This window comes from Dendronephthya gigantea, unplaced genomic scaffold (assembly GCF_004324835.1).
Source record: "Dendronephthya gigantea isolate DGI-Jeju-01 unplaced genomic scaffold, DenGig_1.0 000112F, whole genome shotgun sequence".
NCBI classification, from domain to species: domain Eukaryota; kingdom Metazoa; phylum Cnidaria; class Anthozoa; order Malacalcyonacea; family Nephtheidae; genus Dendronephthya; species Dendronephthya gigantea.
This window is the reverse complement of record NW_021163122.1, coordinates 556,500-576,235: the sequence shown is the minus strand read 5'-3', so window position 1 is coordinate 576,235 and position 19,736 is coordinate 556,500. Positions and strand designations below refer to the sequence as shown.

The 19,736-nt window shown below is 35.4% G+C and overlaps 1 protein-coding gene across 1 annotated transcript in view; it reads right to left on the bottom strand.

Annotated features, from left to right (window-relative positions):
• Positions 1–2,109: 2,109 nt before the first annotated feature.
• LOC114535194 (von Willebrand factor D and EGF domain-containing protein-like) overlaps positions 2,110–19,736 on the bottom strand; it is a 134,967-nt gene continuing 117,340 nt past the window's right edge. The window contains exons 17-28 of the mRNA XM_028556574.1: positions 16,064–16,548; positions 15,216–15,345; positions 13,804–13,929; positions 12,548–12,673; positions 11,907–12,032; positions 11,240–11,365; positions 10,261–10,386; positions 9,576–10,100; positions 8,808–8,926; positions 7,929–7,987; positions 5,931–6,052; positions 2,110–3,070 (exon numbers count right to left, since the gene is read on the bottom strand). Coding sequence (XP_028412375.1) covers positions 2,787–3,070; positions 5,931–6,052; positions 7,929–7,987; positions 8,808–8,926; positions 9,576–10,100; positions 10,261–10,386; positions 11,240–11,365; positions 11,907–12,032; positions 12,548–12,673; positions 13,804–13,929; positions 15,216–15,345; positions 16,064–16,548 — 2,354 coding nt within the window. The 3' untranslated portion in view covers positions 2,110–2,786. The remainder of the gene's footprint in view (positions 3,071–5,930; positions 6,053–7,928; positions 7,988–8,807; positions 8,927–9,575; positions 10,101–10,260; positions 10,387–11,239; positions 11,366–11,906; positions 12,033–12,547; positions 12,674–13,803; positions 13,930–15,215; positions 15,346–16,063; positions 16,549–19,736) is intronic.

The following is a 19,736-nucleotide window of genomic DNA, read 5'->3' as shown; positions in this document are numbered from 1 at the left end:
ATTTGGTGCTTCTTAAACTCGCTATGTAATAATAATTTGGTCACAATGCATGTTGAAAACAAAATATCTCAATTGTGGGTACTTTTTGAGTCACCCTGTAGATAACACGTACGGACCAATTATTAGACCTATTGACCATGCAATATATGCTACATTAGCCTGCTATGTTCAAGTCGGAATAAATCAAAACATATAATCATCATTCGATTTGAATTTGAATCGTATATATAGCCCCGGAAGTTATTTCTGCGAATGTGCCACAGGACTTATCGGTGATGGTAAACAAAAGCGCTTTAGACCCGGTAAGTGTAAATAGCGCTAACCACAATGTTACTTTGTGCTATGTTGTTGCAACCGCAATGGAATTGACAGTAACGGGGGCTTTCTCTTAGAAAACTCGCATCTGGCTTGCAAAATACAAGCTTCCAACCATCATAACGTGCAGATTTGGCATGCAAATTAAGAGAATTAGCATTGCAAGTTGGAAAATTGAAAAATTGAAAGAATAATTGAAGCGAAGGACTTCCACAATGCAAGGAAATTTCCTTGGGATCTGTTTTAATAAATATATATATTATGCATTATATTCAAAAGTTCTTTGTTTCTATATTTTGTCATTGCCATCCCCCCATGAGGACAGCCCTATGCAACTAAGTTCTGCAAGCCCTGGTGAAGAGATTTATGCAGTCAAGTGAGCTCGTATACTTTGGAATGCTTCTTAAAGCGCATATTTAAAGCTCTGGTGGATTTAAGGTTCCCTTGTGGGCATTGTCCGGCCTTTTGATGAAGATTATTTAAAAGTTGATATATTAATGTGGTTTACTATATATCGGTAAAATTGGAAGATCTCTAAGGGTAAGGTTTGGTGAACACTGTAGGTCGGTAAACAACCACGATACAAATGTATCCGACGGTCCACTATAAAAATCAAGACAATCTCAGTTCGTCGGACCTTATATCTAGCACTCGTTCGTTCCCACCTGACTTATATGCGTCCCAGGTCTGGGCTGCACAATCTGTTGATCTCATCAATCGCACAGAACGCATTCAAAGACGGGCAGTTTTCTTGTGCCACGTAAATTAGTGAACTAGTGCTGGATCCACCCCTGATTGTGTCACAGACATGAGAGTTAGAGCCCTCTGTCCCATTCCGGTACTAACGACAGTCGTAAACGACAAGAAATGCGATTCATCTACGGTCTTAACACTCTTCATCCCTCCGGCATAAATGAACGACTCTCTTTCATTTAAGCTGATTCATCCAGAGTAATATGATTCCCATTACTTTGTTTACATCAATACTTTCTGTAATATATATTCGTTGCTGATCAGGCTTCCCTCATTGCGGGCTATTCTTAACCCACAATCAGGCGTCTCTTTGGCCAGGTAATGTTGTTTTGATTTTTTGTATCCCATTGGCCCATTTTTATCACGTGTTTTGCCCCCATACAAAACATGTATTCTCCCCATTTATTTTCATACTTCTCACTTCGCTACGCTCGGTAATTTCCAGCCTCCCCTGGTTCATTAAGCAGAACTCAAAGTCGACAAATGGGATTGCGCCGCAAATCATTATTCAATTTGCGAAGCTGTTGAACTATCAGTCAATGTCTTCCATAAAGTGGAAACAATTTAAAAAGATCCTGTAAACTAATGCAAAATCGAATTACCTTACTGTTTCAAAGTGAAGTAATGTCGATGAATAGTGACTGAATATTAATCGACAAATGTACCCATATTTTTGAAGATGTGAAAAATAAGGCCTTAGAATAACTTTAATTCTAAATCGCTTCGACTTGAGCAAAAAAAATCTCGTCTTCTTCTGGAGTAAACCTGCATGGTAGAATCCACGGCAGAATATGATATTCAACATGTTAAGACGCGGATGAGGAGTCGTAGATGTGAATGTTAATGTTTCGTTGATTTAACACGCATAAGTGCATGTATCGTGAGGTCATTTGGATAGAAAATTGAATTTGTTGCTGAAAAAAAATGCTAGATAAAGAATTATTCACATTCTTAATGAAACAATAAAAACAAAAGAAACTGTAAAAGTAGTTGTGTTGTTTGTTAATGTTATATATCATTATTTTAAGACAAATATGGCAGAATCAAGTGCAATGTAGAGACATTCTTTTCATAATGATGTCTATTTAAGAAAATTACTGCAAAAAGAACCGATTACTGCTAACTTAACCCTTTTTGTAGAAAAACAGTTCAATGCAGTAACTTGTTTAATTATATAGCGTCATTAAGTGCAGTGCTATAATATCAATTTATCTATTTATATATTGAATTATATAAATGGTGTTAATAAGATCCCCGTATTCCCAGTTCGCAATCACTCTTAAGAAATAAGTATATGAGTTATGCGAATAGATATATCAGAATAGATGAATGTACATGCAGTATTGTCCAAAAATAACCTGTGGTTGCGGTTCGGCTGCGGTTTGGTTAAGGTCGACCGATAGAAACCGCAGACGACCGCAAGGGAAGAAATATTATCGCGGTTGCCGTTCGCTTCCGAACGGAATGTTACAGATCGAGGTTCGACTGAAGTTCAACATCGGTCTCACCGCGCTTCGACCTAAGTTAACATCGGTTTTTGTTAGGTTGTTTCTGGACATGCTAAAGCAGTAACCACAAGCTGAATTACTCATTTATTTCTGGACAGTACTGTAAGCGTTTATAAATAGTGCAGAAAAACAATTATGATACCGTTATTTAAATTTCTCTCATTTAAAAAGCAGGTGTTGAATCTCAAACGCCGAATTAGGGTTCGATACTTAAGTCTCCTCCCACGCAACTAGCCTTGATTCCATCTCTTTCATTTCCATTTCTTCACCAGCTTTTCCCTTGTATGAAATTCCTTTCGGATTGCTTCTTGTAATTTTAGCTTTTTGTTTCTTCCCGAGTTCCTCTTCCCTGTGCTTTCTCTGTCTTCTCACACGCAGCACAACAATAAGTATAATGAGCAAAAGGAGAACCACAACAGCGACACTCACAGCAATGTGAATCGTTTTGTTCATTGAGCCATTTTTGTCGTCCTCTGAATCATGTTCATTATTCACTAGAATTAGAATTAGAAAGGTTTCTAACTAGAATTACAAATTTTAAGTGAAATGTTGTCAGTGAACTTCCCCCGGCCCAGTCATCTGTTGGATAGTCTTCAAGAAGACCTGCAGAATAGTATTGGCAATATTCCGTGTCAAAAACTTAATCTTATATATATATATATATATATATATATATATATATATATATATATATATATAAATATATATATATATATATATATATATACAGTAGGAGGCAAAAGTTTGAGTCCAGTGACTGTATTTCTTTGTTTCAGCAGCATATATTAATATTCTACAGAAAACCTTACCGATAAGTGAACTAGAAAAAAGTAAACAAGTAAACAGAAAAATACATGCTGTACAACAACTATGAGATGTTATGATATTCATTTTTACGTATTTTAATGTGCAAACATGCATTTACATGTCATTGCTTAGTTCCCTCTTTTTTGCTCTTGAAATGACCTTTATTCTTGCTCGCATAGATTCCATAGGTTTTTTAATGTCACACGTTCAATACCTTGCCAGCATTCGTTGACCACTTGCCTCAAGTCAGCCTGGCTGGCGGGTCTGTGCCTCGCCCTCTTCCGGTTAAAACGGTTCTACAAGTGCTCCATAGGTTTTAGATCTGGAATATGAGGTGGAAAGCCATGACAACGAGATCACCAGAATGAGTTTGCTTCTAAACGATTTCTGGCACATAGAAGATGTGCATGTGCTTAGGGTGATTATCATGTAGTTAGACGTGCGATCATCTTTGTACCAGATGAAATTCCATGTCCTTGAAGAATTGGATGATACTTTTCTTTAATTAGGATCCTATTATATCTTTCAATATTGCCAAACCGAGCATGACCAAAGCAGCTAAAAGTTTGCTTGAGTAGGATTTAATTTCTTCGAACCTCTCCAAGGTTAGTTGCATACCACCTTTTTAAATTCTCACTTCTTCTGCGATCTTACGAGGAAAGAATCCTTCAATACTTAATGGAACTATTTGTCCTTGTGCACCATCACTTTGCCCTTTTTCCTACCCATCTTGGGCAGTGTAAAGGAATGAGAACTTTATTTTGTTATAATTTAGATCATTAGGACCAAAACAGTGTGCAATTAATATAGTTTACAGTACTGAAACACTAGCACGCATGTCTTAACTCCAATACGCTGCCAGGATTTAATACTGGAATTCTACAACGACTGGACTCAAACTTTTGCCTCCTACTGTATATATATATATTATATATATAATATATATATATATATATATATATATATATATATATTATATATATATATATATATATATATATATATATATATATATATATATATATATATATATATATCTTATATCGTGGTTATGCTGATGAGAATAATTATGAAGAATTATATACTCATTCGCATAGGATGAAACCGCAGTACTATGGTACGTGTGCTCAAAAAATTATCTTGTCAAACAAAAATCGCTGAAATCGAGATCCACGTCAAAATCACGTGCACAGAATGGCCATTGTACCAGAAGCATCACTCTTTGCATTTTGCTAATGTTTTCGTGTACGAAATTATTCAGCAGCGCACGCTTCACTCTACGCAATTCTACGCCATTCTGGTGTGTGCAGGAACTCTGTACCCCCATAAAAAAGTTCTATATATATATGGAGTAATAACTAGGTTGCTAAAAGTGAAGCCAAAGATGGCGGAAATTGAGGAGCTATTGCAGGACATCCCAGTCCTCCTACGTGCGCGGTCAGATCAAATATTTTTTCATTGTTTTGACCGGGAGTGATGGCTCGCGAAAACCTCGGATTTTTGTGGTTTTCTTCATTTTAAAAGAATAAGAACGGAAAAAGAGTTTATTTTTTTATAGCAATCTGTTTCTCTTCATCTACCTTATCTGAATACTGTATTTTCCCACTGCAGTGTGAGTAAATATGAATTTTTCGCTAAGCTTGAAACTTTTGCCTTGGCTTTCGAGTAAATTTTGTTTTTTAATTTGTAACTTTGACACAGTTTTAAGACACTGATAGTCCTTTATTTTTGCCAATTGTCCTAGTATGGGTTGGTTTTTAAATATTTTCACTTTGCATGAAACGTTCGTATAAAAATGCCATATTTTCAGTTGTATTTTGAATCTCGTATGTTTCGGATAATTTCCTTTCAAGTTATTGTTTTTATGGAAGATAGATTAATACATATCTTTTCTCTTGAAACTGAGATAAGGCAACACTTTTTTGGTATTTTTTTAATGTATTCTGCTTTTTGCAAGAACGTCAACAACCCACACTCACTTCTCTTCAGATATTGCTCCTTTCTTAGCAGATTTAAGTGAAACTTAAAAATATCTATTCTTTTCTTTTTTTGAATTCTACCATTTCCAACTCAAAAATATTAGAAAATAGCAAAAAAAACCATGAATTCAGTTTGACCGTGCACGTAGGAAGACTGGGGTGTCCTCCCATAGCTCCTTCAATTTCCATCATCTCTGGCTTCACTTGAAGATTAACCAAATGAGCGAAGTTACTAATCCATATATATATATGTATATTTATATATTATATATAGCTCACTGGACACAAATTAGATACCCATTATATGTTTGCGTGTGCTAGCGTATTTGGCTTCCCTTAGGTGGCGTCACACTTTCAAAAAATTACGGACGCCAAATGCGAAGAGTAAGGCTTCCGGTATTTAATGTCTATTCTGTGTCAGAATATAGGAAAATAATTATATTCTAAATATAAAACTAATATGTTAATGCGTATAGCTGCTGAAATCTCCCATTTTTTTGCATTAGCTGATAAGGCTAGTTTTGTAATTATTTTGTACAATTGTAGCAGCATGCAATTCATTTCTAACCGTTCATCTCGAAGGTCATGTTCCCGAGCTTTCCAGTCTCTGCCACCTTGAGCAATGGTTTAAGAGGAGCCTTTACTTCTTCGGAAAATATCAACACGAAATTTACAATTATACTCCCGGGTCTGTAATTAAAAAACGTAAAATTAGGTGCAAGTATTTTAAAGTGCATGTCCGGGGGCTGTAACAAGCACGGTTTGCTTCTGGTTTTATCACATAATGCTCAGTTTTTTTTGTGATTAATTGTAAAGAGGTAAATTTAAATCTCATTCGTGTGATATATACATTACAAATGATTACAACAAAACCGTCGCTTCCTGGAATGGAATGTACGAAAGAAAAAATTACAGGAACATAAGTTTTGGCCAACTGGTGCAAGTTTTCATTTTTTACATGGTAGTTTGTGCAAATTTTGTCTAAACAATATACAAAAAAGTATAGCCTATAATGGTGAAAGAATTGTCGAAGTAAAGTAGAAATGTAGTAAAACAACGGAAATGCATTGAAGTTAATGCTGTTACCCGAACTCCTGTAGACATACCTGCTTTAATGAAGTAAACACGATAAACAAAAATCCTCATATTTATTTAAAACTAGGAGTTACTATCGCAAGGAAATTGCTGCCTTAATATCCCCGGTCAGGCCAAGGATTAAAAGCAGCATGCGGAATTTTCTGAATTAGTTGTTTATATCATCCTGGTTAGCAAGGACTAGATTCACAGTGAAGTGAGATTATTCTTATGCATTGATCTCTGAAAGACGCAAAAACGTCATGTAAAATTGCAAAGTAATCTGAGTTCTCATAGGTTTGGGAATCTGGGTATACTTCATGGTTAAATGTTGTGACGTACAATGGCGACATAGAAATATTAAATACTTGACAAATTAAATATTTAATATTTCGATGAGTCATGGCATAGCGACGGCGTATGTCAATATAGGTAAGTGGTGTATAAAACACAATAATAACCGTGGTATTTTTCTAGTTTCCACGAAAATTATAAAATTATTATAAAATTATAAAATATATATAAAATATTATATTATAAAACTATTTACAACAATATAATAAACATAAAATCAACAAAGAGACATCACATGACATTAGTTAACATTACACATCACATAACATTATAATACATTAGTTAACTTTAGACATATCACGCACATCACAACACAACAGAGAATACAATTTACATACATTTATCCGACAAATAATAAAACAGGCCATATGAGCTCAACAATCGACTAGCAAGATCGACATTTTGAAATCTATTTCGACTAAACTACTATGGCTCATTTTCCTATTGTGATCTTATGCACGTAGCCTGTGAAAATTCAACATGCCACTGCTCGTAGTTTGTCTTGGGTATTCAAATTCTAACAATCGTCAAAGCTATTGTTTGCGTCTTTTGGGACACCCTGCATGTAGTATTGAATACCCACAGTCCATACTTTATTTGTTTACCGTAAAAGTTAGATGAGCTGAACAATAATGGACTAACGAGATTAACATTTATATGAGCTATAATATATTCATTTTTTTTCATATAAGAACCATATAAGCTATAGCCGATAAACTAATGAAAGCACCGCTCTAGATTGAGATGAGAACATTGCTTTCAGTACCATGTAGCCGATTAACACATGAAAGGACTCCTCTAAGATTGAACAATGAACGTTCATGCATCGCCTTCATGTATATGTATCTGTATAAAAGCAGACAAAATTATATATCCCTGCATATCCCATTTGTCCTGTATCGACGGCTCTAATATTTTGTCCACTCCCCCCAATTTTTAAAGTGACTTGATGATCGACCTTTGGCCCGGAAAATGCAAAAAAAAAGGACTCGAGATTTCGACTATACATAGTTCGGTGCGGAAGACTGGGTCGAATGAACTCTGGAGAAATCTCTGCCGTGTCAAGAATAGTGTGCTGCCTCGCTACGCTCGGCAGCAATAAAGGCAAGATTATATTTAATTATTATATTTGACATACCTGAAATTTTTGACAATCAAGTAACTAAACCCTTGAACGTTGTTGTAAATTGTTCTGATCTGTTAAATATGAGAGGTTGCTAAAAAGCGTCTTCAAATGAATCATGATAGTATATGACGGGAAATTTTGATATCAATTTACGAGGAAAAAATTAAAACCAAATTAAACTAGACAAATTATCAAAATTAGTTTCAAGCGTTTTAATAGTATTTAAAATGTTTTAAATCTTTAAATCTAAACGTCTAAATTTATAATTCATAACTTACGATTCAAAAGTTAGAGTCATATAAACCTCGGCAGGTAAAATACTCGTATTTCTGCAGCTATTTCAGAATAATTTGAGGATTTTAAATTTAGAGATTAACTTTCTAATTATTAACTATAGATCGGCCAAGGCGCGATAGGCGCGGTTAAGCCGTGTTTTTTACTTCTTTACTATATATATATATATATATATATATATATATATATATATATATATATATATATATATATATACACCCGTTTGCAAAAACGTTGGCCGCAGATAGATATATAGATAGATACCCGAAATCTAATTAGAATTGCATATGTTGTGTAATATGATTGAAATCCCATGCAAATGTAATCATATGCAATTCTAATTAGACTTCGAGTATCTATCTATCTATCTGCGGCCAACGTTTTTGCAAATGGGTGTATATATATATATATATATATATATATATAATATATATATATATATATATATATATATATAAATATATATATATATATCTATATATATATATATATATATTATATATATATTATTTATATTTTTATTTTATTTTAAAGAAATTTAGGACATCGAATAGTGGGTTTTCAGTATATAAGATAACTTAACTTTCTTCTACATACCTCAATTGTTATCCGAGAGGCAAGTTCCCTGTACTCCTTGGATGTATTGTCAGTTAATTTGTCAACCCATTTTTCACTTTTCAATGTCATCTGAGACTTCACGTGGTTCTTTTTAATGTCTATATTAGCAGAATTCAAGAAAGATCTGCTATTTTGAGGTTTGAGTAAAATCTATTTCACAAACAGTTACAAAAATTGTGTTCAATATTTTCACATAATTCACCTTATATCATAGCCTAATTCTCCTTATATATATATATCATAGCCTAATTCTTATATATATATATATATAATATATTATATATTATAATATATATATATATTATATATATTATATAATGTATATATATATATATATATGTATATATATATATATATATATATATATATTTATATATATAAAGATAAAATAAAATAAACTTGGTTTACTTCATAAGATTTTATTCACTACAAACTTGTTTCGTATGACAAGTAACGCTTGCCACACTCATCAGGTGAATTTAAATGTCGCGCTATTTTGTTGCCAAGGTTATATATACTATATACATGTTTGACGTAAACGGAAAGCTCTAGTGTTAAATTACATATAAATATATACAGATTATATCAAGTAATTATATTGCTTAAGAGAAATTTGTTTCTATGCCTGCATTTCGATAACAGTTCACTTCTTGAATTAAAAGAACAAAGTTCAGGGTGGTAAATTATGATATTACCTATGTTCATTTCTATGCTATGAATCTCACAACTCCACGGCCCACAACATACCTTTTACGTTATCCAGTTCACAATATTTTCCATCGCCTTTAAATAATGGTGGACATTTTTCACACGTAAATCCTTCAGAATTCAGTGCGGATGAACATTTGAGTCCAGGAAAACAGGGCTGTTCTTTGCAAGGATTTGAGCGTTTTTCACATTTTTCACCAGTGAATGGTTGCTCACAGTGGCAAATATAGTCGGATCTTTGCACTGGATAAGTGATATTCTGCTTTTTCTGACATGTACCATTTTGTTCACATGGACATTGCATCGCTTTCACATTGAGAACTAGAAAATTCTGGGCACCCTTTTTATCTTTAACCAGTATATAAACACTTCCACTTTCTTTAAGTTCCGGTATTGTAAGGAAACCGTTTTCTGTGATTTCAGCCGTGGTTACGGTTCCGTTTGACATTAACTCAAAAACTAGATCCTCGTCCTCGGGATCGCGTGCTTCGATCTGAATTTTGAAGTCCATATTCAAGATTGCATAGACTGAACTTGGAGTATTTATAAGCGGAGATTTATTTTCTATAAATGTTTTAAAGAAAAAAGTTTAATATTCTGGAAATTTAGTGAAGTAAATGTTAAATATATTAATAGAAAACTATAGTGAATACCGGAATTAGTTTAACGTAGAACTTTCGATCCGAACTTCATCGATGATCAATGCCATTCTTATCTAACTCACCGAAGCAATCATGGTAACCATCACCAACAAAACCGGCCAGGCATTCACATGTGTAATTTCCTTCAATATTGATACATGTTGCATTTTTATGGCAAACATCTGGAATTTTTACGCATTCATTAACGTCTAAAAAGTAGTTAACAACCATGTAAGTAAATGGAAAATATTAGCCGTGGCCTAGCAACAGAATCTCGCCTTCGAGGGCACCGTGTCACAATTCTTTCCTGTCCAACTTTATGCCCTACGCTAGTAGCTAGTCTGACAATTTAGTCATGCTATGCAAATTTTATGTTATTATCATTATTCATTTAATTAGAAATTCATTGTCTTCACAGTAAATGAACATCTAAATATTAGCATAGCATGACTAAATTGTCGGGCTGGCTGCACCACTGGCCGTTTGATCAAAAACAGGTCCTTTATTAACGATTTTAAGTGGATTTTGTCGCGGCTATGCTGGAGAAAAATTGCACCTTGAAATGTTGTTGGAAACAAGATACCGCCTTATGAAGATTTCATCGTCCCTGTGTATAAAAGCCTCTGACAAGAAAGCCGAGGGCGGCCTGGCTGATCATTGCAGAAAACCTTAGTACGAAATCAGTGGCGTAGCGAGCCTGCATGACAATTTAGCCCTGCTATGCAAATTTGATGTTATTATTATTATTCATCTCTTTAGAAATTCATTGTTTTCACAGTCAATGAATACCAAAATATTAACATAGCATCACTAAATTGTCGGGCTGGCTACGCCACTTTACGAAATATAAGAGATACTGAGGCAAAAATAAGCAAACTATGTGCTCAATAAAAGGGAAAATAGGTTGCGATTAAATTATGATTCTCATGATCTGTCGCGAGGCAACAAGGAACCACGTGATTGATTTTAACCAATCGTGTGAGTAGATTTAGGACAATGCACGAAGATTGTATATTAAATAGTATTAATAAATGGTACTAAAACTTATAACAGAAAACCTACCAGAGCAATTATGTCTACCATCCCCAATGAATCCTTCCAAACAATGACATGAATAACTTCCTTCAATATTGGTGCAGGTAGCATTTTTATGGCAAATATCAGGAGTTTCCAGGCATTCATTCACATCTAAAGAATATTAGCAATCAATTGAGTTAACGTTTAGTACATGTTTCCATACTCTCGTAAAAAGCAGGATATATCGGCGGAAAAGACACCATTAGCTATATAGCCAGTATCAACACGAAATGAATAGCAAGAGGATGAGAAGTCAAGAGTAATTTCATCGGCAAGGCTGAGGATGTTTCCGCGCCGGAGGCCTGGATCATATTACAAAAAAGCTTCAATTTCCGCCATCTTGGCTTCAAACTTCCGACGGAGCTAGCGTTCCAGTCTTATGATACAAGGCAGAACTTATATATTGAATAATGTTCAGCAATGTTCGAGCTAAGTGGACGCGCCAGCATCGATAAGTGGGCCATCTTTTATAATAATATCTAATATACTCATTTTTATAATTCTGTTTGTTTATAGATTGTGTGGTTGGTTGATAAGATTAAAACAATCGCCATATTGTCTTTGAGCAACACTGATCTGCATAAAGAACTGAAAACTGAACCGCTTGAGCCCACGCACCTAACCGACCTGCATTTTTGGCTATGAAACTCACCAGAACAATTATGTCTACCATCCCCAATAAATCCTTTCAAACATTGACAGGAATAACTTCCTTCAATATTGGTGCAAGTAGCATTTTTGTGGCAAATGTCAGAAGTTTCCAAGCATTCATTCACATCTAAAGATTAATATTTATTGAATAATTGAGTAATCACTTATTTGCTCGATATATTGATATTTGCGCTATTATACCAACGATCGAGGAATCCACAGAAAATGCACCATTACAGGAAGTGTCATACAAAAATGTTGCAAGTGAATGAGAAACCAAAGTTCATTTCTAGTTTCTTTTGAAGAAGGTTGAGAAAGAGGCGCAAATATATATGTGTTATTCATGCACGATTTGGACACTTGTGATCATAGTTGTTCTACGCTCCAGAATTTTACATGTATTTACATGGTCTTATCGTAATTTTCGTATAGAACGCGGGCGGACAACGGCCCAACCATAGCCGAAAACAAAGGAAATACTTCATTGTTTTTATACTTAGACACTGAAGCTAGGTACCATGGAAACATGTACATTTGTTATAGTCTAAATAGATTTTTTATTCTTTGTCAAAAGCTTAAATTCCTACAATATGGCGCTACGTAATACATTTAGTGGCATGCATGGCTTCTTGACAAACTCACCAGAACAATCAATGTAACCATCGCCAATGAACCCCTTCATACATTCACAAGTATAATTTCCTTTAGTATTTGTGCACGTAGCATTTTTGTGGCAAATGTCAGGAGTTTCTACGCATTCATTCACATCTAAACCGTGCAAACAATTGCGTTTAAATACACTTTTGGATATTTGCATCATCATATAACCACAGGATATCGCGTACGTATAATATGTCGTAACCATTAAAATGTTTTCAACATTTGTAAGCTTAGGTCACATAATAATCAGCATTTTCCTCTTTAACTTTATTGATCAAATAAATGTTAGAAAACACATTTCCCACTTGGGCAGGCTGAGAATGCTGAATGTACGAAATATTTCTAAGCGTTTCTCATATCCATAATGTAGTTTTGGTATTTATCTATGAAAGAAACATGCACGCACGTCCACAATCAAACCTCATTTGAATTTTACAGTTCATCACAATGATCACATGTACATTAGTTGCCATTATATATCTGTATTGTGGATAATAATTATGACGCCTATTGCCACAAGTGTTTATATATGCTATTCCATTGTTCAGACATTTTTCCCTTTCACATATAACGCATCGAAAAGTGACAGCTTTTTCTCCAAAATTTAAAGGAAATTATCATCCAATAATTTAGGGGCCGATTATACATGAGGCGAGTTGACCCGGACGAGTTGAAAAGTCGGATTTTATGCGACATTTGCCCGCGGGACAGTTTTTAAAAAGGACACCTGACAGGGTAATTTATAAATAGAGTGAGTGTGATTCGTGTCCCGGCGGAGTTAGCCCGTGCCACGCGCGCGCTGGCTAAATATATTGCTTATAAAAATATTAACATTTTGATTACGGGAAGGGAGTTGTCTCGTCTTGCTGCAGGATCCCGGTTGCAGCTAGCCTATAGTCAACTCGCGAAGAGATAGCTTATATAGGGGCTGTTTACATGAGCCCGGTTACCCGAGATTCAACGAGGCGTGAGAGGACTTTGGGGTATTGAAATAAGTCTTTATGACACCAAACAAGCACATGCTATTTTTCTGGTGATTATATATACGACTGCCAGGATCATCATTATCTGCTCATTTCAATACCGCAAAATCATCTCACGCTTCATTGAATCTCGGGTAACTGGGCTCATGTAAACAGTCTCTTAGCCTAGAAATTGCTTAGCCTAGTCGACCTGCGTGATGCAATCGACCCCCACCGTCCACAACCCTTTCTGTAATAACAGTGATAGTATATTACCTGTGCAATTGTTCTTGCCATCTCCTGAGTAACCATGTATACACTGACAGGTGTAAGAACCGTTATTGTACTCACAGCTTGCATTTTTATGACATACCTCAGGATTCCTAACACATTCGTCAACTTCTGAAAGTTTTAAAAAAACGTCGTTAAATCACGGAAATATACAATCCGCAGTACGAAGTAAGAGAATGGTGATAAATGCCGCGAAACATCTTTAGCCTATATCACGACAAATTTATACAGTTAATCTTGGGCGGCGCACGCACAAAATATAGGCTAGTTAGGATATTTGGATACAGCATGAACTCGTTGCATGTTAATTTTTCTTAAAAACTTGACAGAGGCAACTGAAACGCTTGACACCGGTGAACGTCTAAACGGGAAACTAGAAAACTTATCCTTTAAACTGTATACCTTTTACAATTCAAGGCACTAGGCGGTTGACCAAGTGCACTTAATGAGTCCCTTTATGAGACACTTACTTCACTTTAACGAATATACGGCTGCACTTGTAAAAAATTGTGTCAAACAATACCAGTGCTGAGAAAAATCCCACGATATCTATACCTATCAGTGATCGTATAATTCTGTTACTATATATATAACGCCATGATAAAACAAACATGTGTATTTTAGATAGATCTCGGTGAAGTTTTCTATTTAAAGCTTGTAAGACGTTTAATACTGGAAAAGTAATATTTATTCGAGGTTCAGTTCCAAGCTAAAAATATTTAGAACCGCTAAATATAAATAATTCCGTCGTTCGAGCATTAAAACCTAGTTTGTTATCGTTTGCATAAGTAATTGTATGGTTTCTAGTGAAATTTGAAAAAAAAATGCAGCGGTGATTTTTTTGGACTCGTGCAATTTGAAGTCTTTGAAAACACTCACGAGGGCATGGTTTTCCAAATTGCACGAGAATCTATGCTATTACCTATTACTGATAAACCTAAAAAATAAGAGACACGTGCCACATTATATGATATTAAATCATTTATTCAATTAGCAAAATTCATGTGCAATCGCATGTTGTTTTCGAATCTTGTCAAAATAGTTTTCAAAATAGTCAACCGTTTCAACGTTTTTACCATGAGATATTTAATAAAGACGCAACACTGAATTCACTGAGGAACACTCAGGAACACTTTTAAAGAAATTGTGTTAAGGAAATTAGCACTTGGATTTCCTTTTTTGGGACAGGGATTTCCTGAATATTGCGCGGCTCTGAACCAATCAGAATTCAGAAATTAGTTTATGCATATTATTACAAAAATCATCTAGTTTCCACGATTGCGTTTGTCTAGAAAATTTTTCAAAATAAAAAAGGAAATATTCATCGATAGCTATCGTACGGTTAAGGTTAGTCCATCACGATATTCCCTTGATGAAAAGAGACATATTACACTTACTGCCATCAATTCTGGTACAGATTTTTCCATTACCAGTATATCCCTTGTGACAAGGTCCACAACTAAATGAGGCAATTAGATCTGTACAAAGAACTCCAGGAAAACAAGGTTGATAGGCACATTCGTCGATCTTAAAAATAATAAAAACGTGGAAAAAATAATTATTTATCAGGCTTCAAAATGCAAAGATCAAATAATAGGCCGGTGTTCGTGCAAGAAGGAGATTGCGCTGGGTGGCAAAACTATTTTACAATTGTTCACGAAGAGTTGATAATAACAATTTAAACCGATAGACACTATGGCTAGCATGCTAAAATAAACCTTAAAATTAACGTTTAAAGTTAAAACGTCCGGAGAATGTAGTCAAACTACCGGCGTTTAAAACGATGCGATTATTTTTTATTTTCAAGATATTCAGGCCTTAGCAAACGTTGCAGTACAATGCTTACCAACCCTTAATTATCATAATAATAGCACATAATAGACATTATAGTAGATTGTTGGAATAGCACAAAATAGAAAATAATTATATACACTGTATAATATGGCTATTCTGTGACAATAGATCAAGTAGACTAGTGTACACGCCCGAGCGCCACGAGAACTGTGGGGAACGCTGTGTGGTATAATTCATAAGCTATAATGACACAAGTGAATAGAATTGACTACACAGACAAAATCATTAACACCATGCACGTACATGACTCAGTTCGATTTTAGCTAATCAGAATGTCATTATAATGTATTTTGAAGTGGAAAAAGGGTAATTATATACATGATTAATTTCTGTCGTTCGATCGTAATAATTTAAGTAGTCCGAAGCTATGTTTAAAAATAAAAATTACAACCTCAGCTTGACAAAAATGACCAGTATATCCAGCAAAGCAGGAACAGGAGAACCCGGGTATTTCATTGTTGCAAGTTCCATTGAAGCAAGGTTCAGATACACTACATTCATTGACATCATTCTCGCACAGCACACCAGTATATTCAACAGGGCATGAACACGTGAAGCTTCCTGCTCCATCAAGATAACGATAGTCAGGGAAACACTCTCCTTTGTTTTGGCACGGACAATCTTTTATAGCAACTGATGCATTAACAGATGAGTCCGCACCACATTCATCTGTTACTTTGAACATAAATACTTCTGAGTCATTCGTTGTGGTTGTCCACGAAAAAAATCCATTTTCTGTCAACGATGCGCCAAGAGAAGTATTTTGGGCAAAAGAATAACGGATTGTTCTATTCTCTGGATCTATAGCATCGAGTTGCACGCGGAGTTCTTTACCAAGAAAAGCGTAAAAGGTTTTTGAAATATTAAACTTTGGATCTAAAAGGAAATTATACAAATTTTACTCAAATTCTCAATACATAAAGCGCAAGGCGCATTACAACCGTTTAAATATAAAGTATTTTGAAAGTTTCTAAATTTCCTTTTATGTTTAAATTGCGTATCGCAATATATATTCAGAAGATTTTCATCCAACAGACCTCCTTATTTTTAGTTAACTGTACTTTTCGCTCTTTACTTTAAAAAAAAGAAATTGATTTTTTTTTTATTTTTCAAACAACGCTTCTAATATAGCAAAGATATTTCTAAAATTAGGTGACAAATTCTCAAAAGTTTGCTTGGTTCTTGTAATTTTTCGATCGAAAGGAATAACTTGTCCGCCATTTCGGACAATTAAGGATATGACAATGATGACCTTAGGCATGGGTCAGACAATTTTTGACAGGCAGTTATGAATATGCGCCTTAAATTCGTTTCTGGTTGCAATGAAAAAAAACAGCAACATTTTGAGGAACATTTGATTCTTAAATATGCTAATTCAATAACAAGATTTTAGTTAAATTAGCTAACAACACCCCTTAAGGTTGTTCAAAATAGTACACCTAACTGCCAGCCAAAAAAATCAGCCCGCTTTAAAAAATAATGACAGTAAAATATTTGGCAATCTGCACAATTCAATCAGTAAATACTGAAAACACCTGTAATGGTATTTAAATATTATTGTTCTCATTATTAATTATTTTCGAGTAACACACTATAGTGTGTTATACTGCAGGCCAAGATGTGCTATAAAATCGCCGCACTTCTTAGCATCAAATGTGGTACAAAAACTGTCTAAAATAGACAGAAATACTTCTCGACGTTGATTCATGACCCTTTTCAGCAGATTTGATGTCAGTGCGACCACGAAGAGATTTGAGAACTTCAAATTCTAAAGGGGTAAGGTTCAATGGCCTTTTGGGCCTAAATTTGAGAAGTTGATCTATTTCATGTCGACATTGTCTAATGAGAAGATACAGCTTGTGGGGGAGACTAGGAAAATTTTTTTAAGATTACTAGATAAAAGACATGGGAACCGAGGATGGGAACAAATTTGACACCTTTTGCAAGGAAAGATCTATCAGAATCAGAGAGGGAAAAATCGGAAGGAATCCTGACTACCAAATTGGTGAGATCAACAGGACTATGTGATTAGTAGTCGAAAAGGGACGGGAGCCTAACAAAGGGTTGAGTTTCGACTTTCGAGACTTTATTCGCTGGGAATAAAACCTAGAATTCCACGACCGAATGAATTGCATTATGTTCTGCTGTAAAACAACAGGGCAAGCCGAAAGACAATTGATCCCATTTTCAATCATCCCACAAATTCATTTACACAATGGATGTCAAATCCTTATACACTGTCATCCCCCACCAGGATGGTTTGAAGGTCCTCAAATTCTTTTTAGACAAAACCTCCCTACTCAGGAACCGTCGACAACTGAGCATCACGAACAGATAGGTAGTGTAGCAATGGGAACTAAAATAGGTCCCAATTAAGCTAACTTGTTTGTTGGTTTTGTGGAAAAAAACAACTTTGAACAGTACACATGCCCTCCTCGATTACCTGGGAAGTTACATTGATGATTGCCCTGGTACAGCATCATGTTCTCGTGCTGAGTTGGAGAGATTAATTAAATTTGTTAATGAATTTCATCCAGCACTCCAATTCACATCTAAGATCCGTCAGACCAGTGTATTGTTCTTAGATATCCTGGTTCCATCAATGGCAATAGACTCGCTATCTCGGTGTTCAACAAGCCCAATGACTCCCATAGCTAACTCTTCCACACCAGCCACACTAACAGGTCTATCCCTTTCTCGCATTTCGTTCGTCTTCGCCATTCAATGCCCAATGGCACATTCCCCTCTGGCATTAGGCAATGTAAAACATGCTCATTAACTGATCCAGGAACTGTTATTTCGGCTCCCAGTTTTTCACAGTTTTTCATCAGGCACCATTTCACATGCCACTTCTCCAACCTTATTTATTTCATCTCATGCAACAAATGTGGTTTACTTTATATCGGTGAAACTGGAAGATCTCTAAGGGTAAGGTTTGGTGAACACCGTAGGTCGGTTAACAACCACGATATAACCAAGCCTGTTGCCTGACACTTTACCTCTGGTAATCATTGTGTCTTGGAAGTTATTATTAGAACCCTCAGTGCCATTTAAAGGACGGCAGAGCAGAGGAGGAGGGGGCAGGACCCCCCCCCCTTTTCTCATAGACAGACATGAAAAATTACCATTCCCACCTACATCCCACGTAGGGTATGTTCTCGGGTTATCCCGAGCCCCCCACATTTAAACAGGCTCCGCGGTCCCTACATCTCCGGTCCTAACGATAGCCGCAAACGACAAGAAATGCGACTCATCCACAGTCTTGTCAATCTTCATCCCTCTGGCAAAATAAATGAAAGACTCTTTTTCATTTAAGCTACTTCGCCCAGAGTAATATGATTCCCACTTCTGTGTTTACACCAAAGCTTGTTGCTAATTTAAGCTAATTTATTTTCGTTGCTGATCAGGATTCCCTCATTGCGGGAAATTCTTAGCCCACAATCAGGCGTCCCTTTGGCAACATAATGTTTTCCAATTTGTTTTGATTTTTTATTTTCTATTAGGCCAATTTTATCACCTGTTTTACCCTCATAAAAAACATGTGCTCTCCCTTATTTATTTTCAAACTAACTCTCGTGACGAAGGCCCTCAGGTCGAGACGTCAAGAAGTGTTTTTGTCTATTTTGTCTATTGTATTTTGAAAACCACCCTAAAAATAACTTAGCATTTAATGTTTGATAGAGAACGTAAGACGCCAGTCATATTGAACTCCATTGTTCCTCTGACATGTAATTTCATGAGTAACTATCAGCCCGTTTACACTGCACTCGATTTATGGGCACAGCACGACTAAAATGTGTACCCGTGCTTATTTCATTTATGCTCGGCCTTTGTTTTGGTAGCCTGAATACTAATAGGGAGGTTAAGATCTACTTCCACTACTAGTACCGATACGAAAATACATGACGTATTACAGTTTGGCAGTGCGGAAATTTTAAAGCGTTGAGATTGTGACTTCCGTAAGAAGTAAATAAACATGGCGAAGTATAGCGGTTGTATTCACATAAAAAAATCTAATCACAATCCTTAAAATCTCAACAAACAAAGCAGAAACATTATACAAC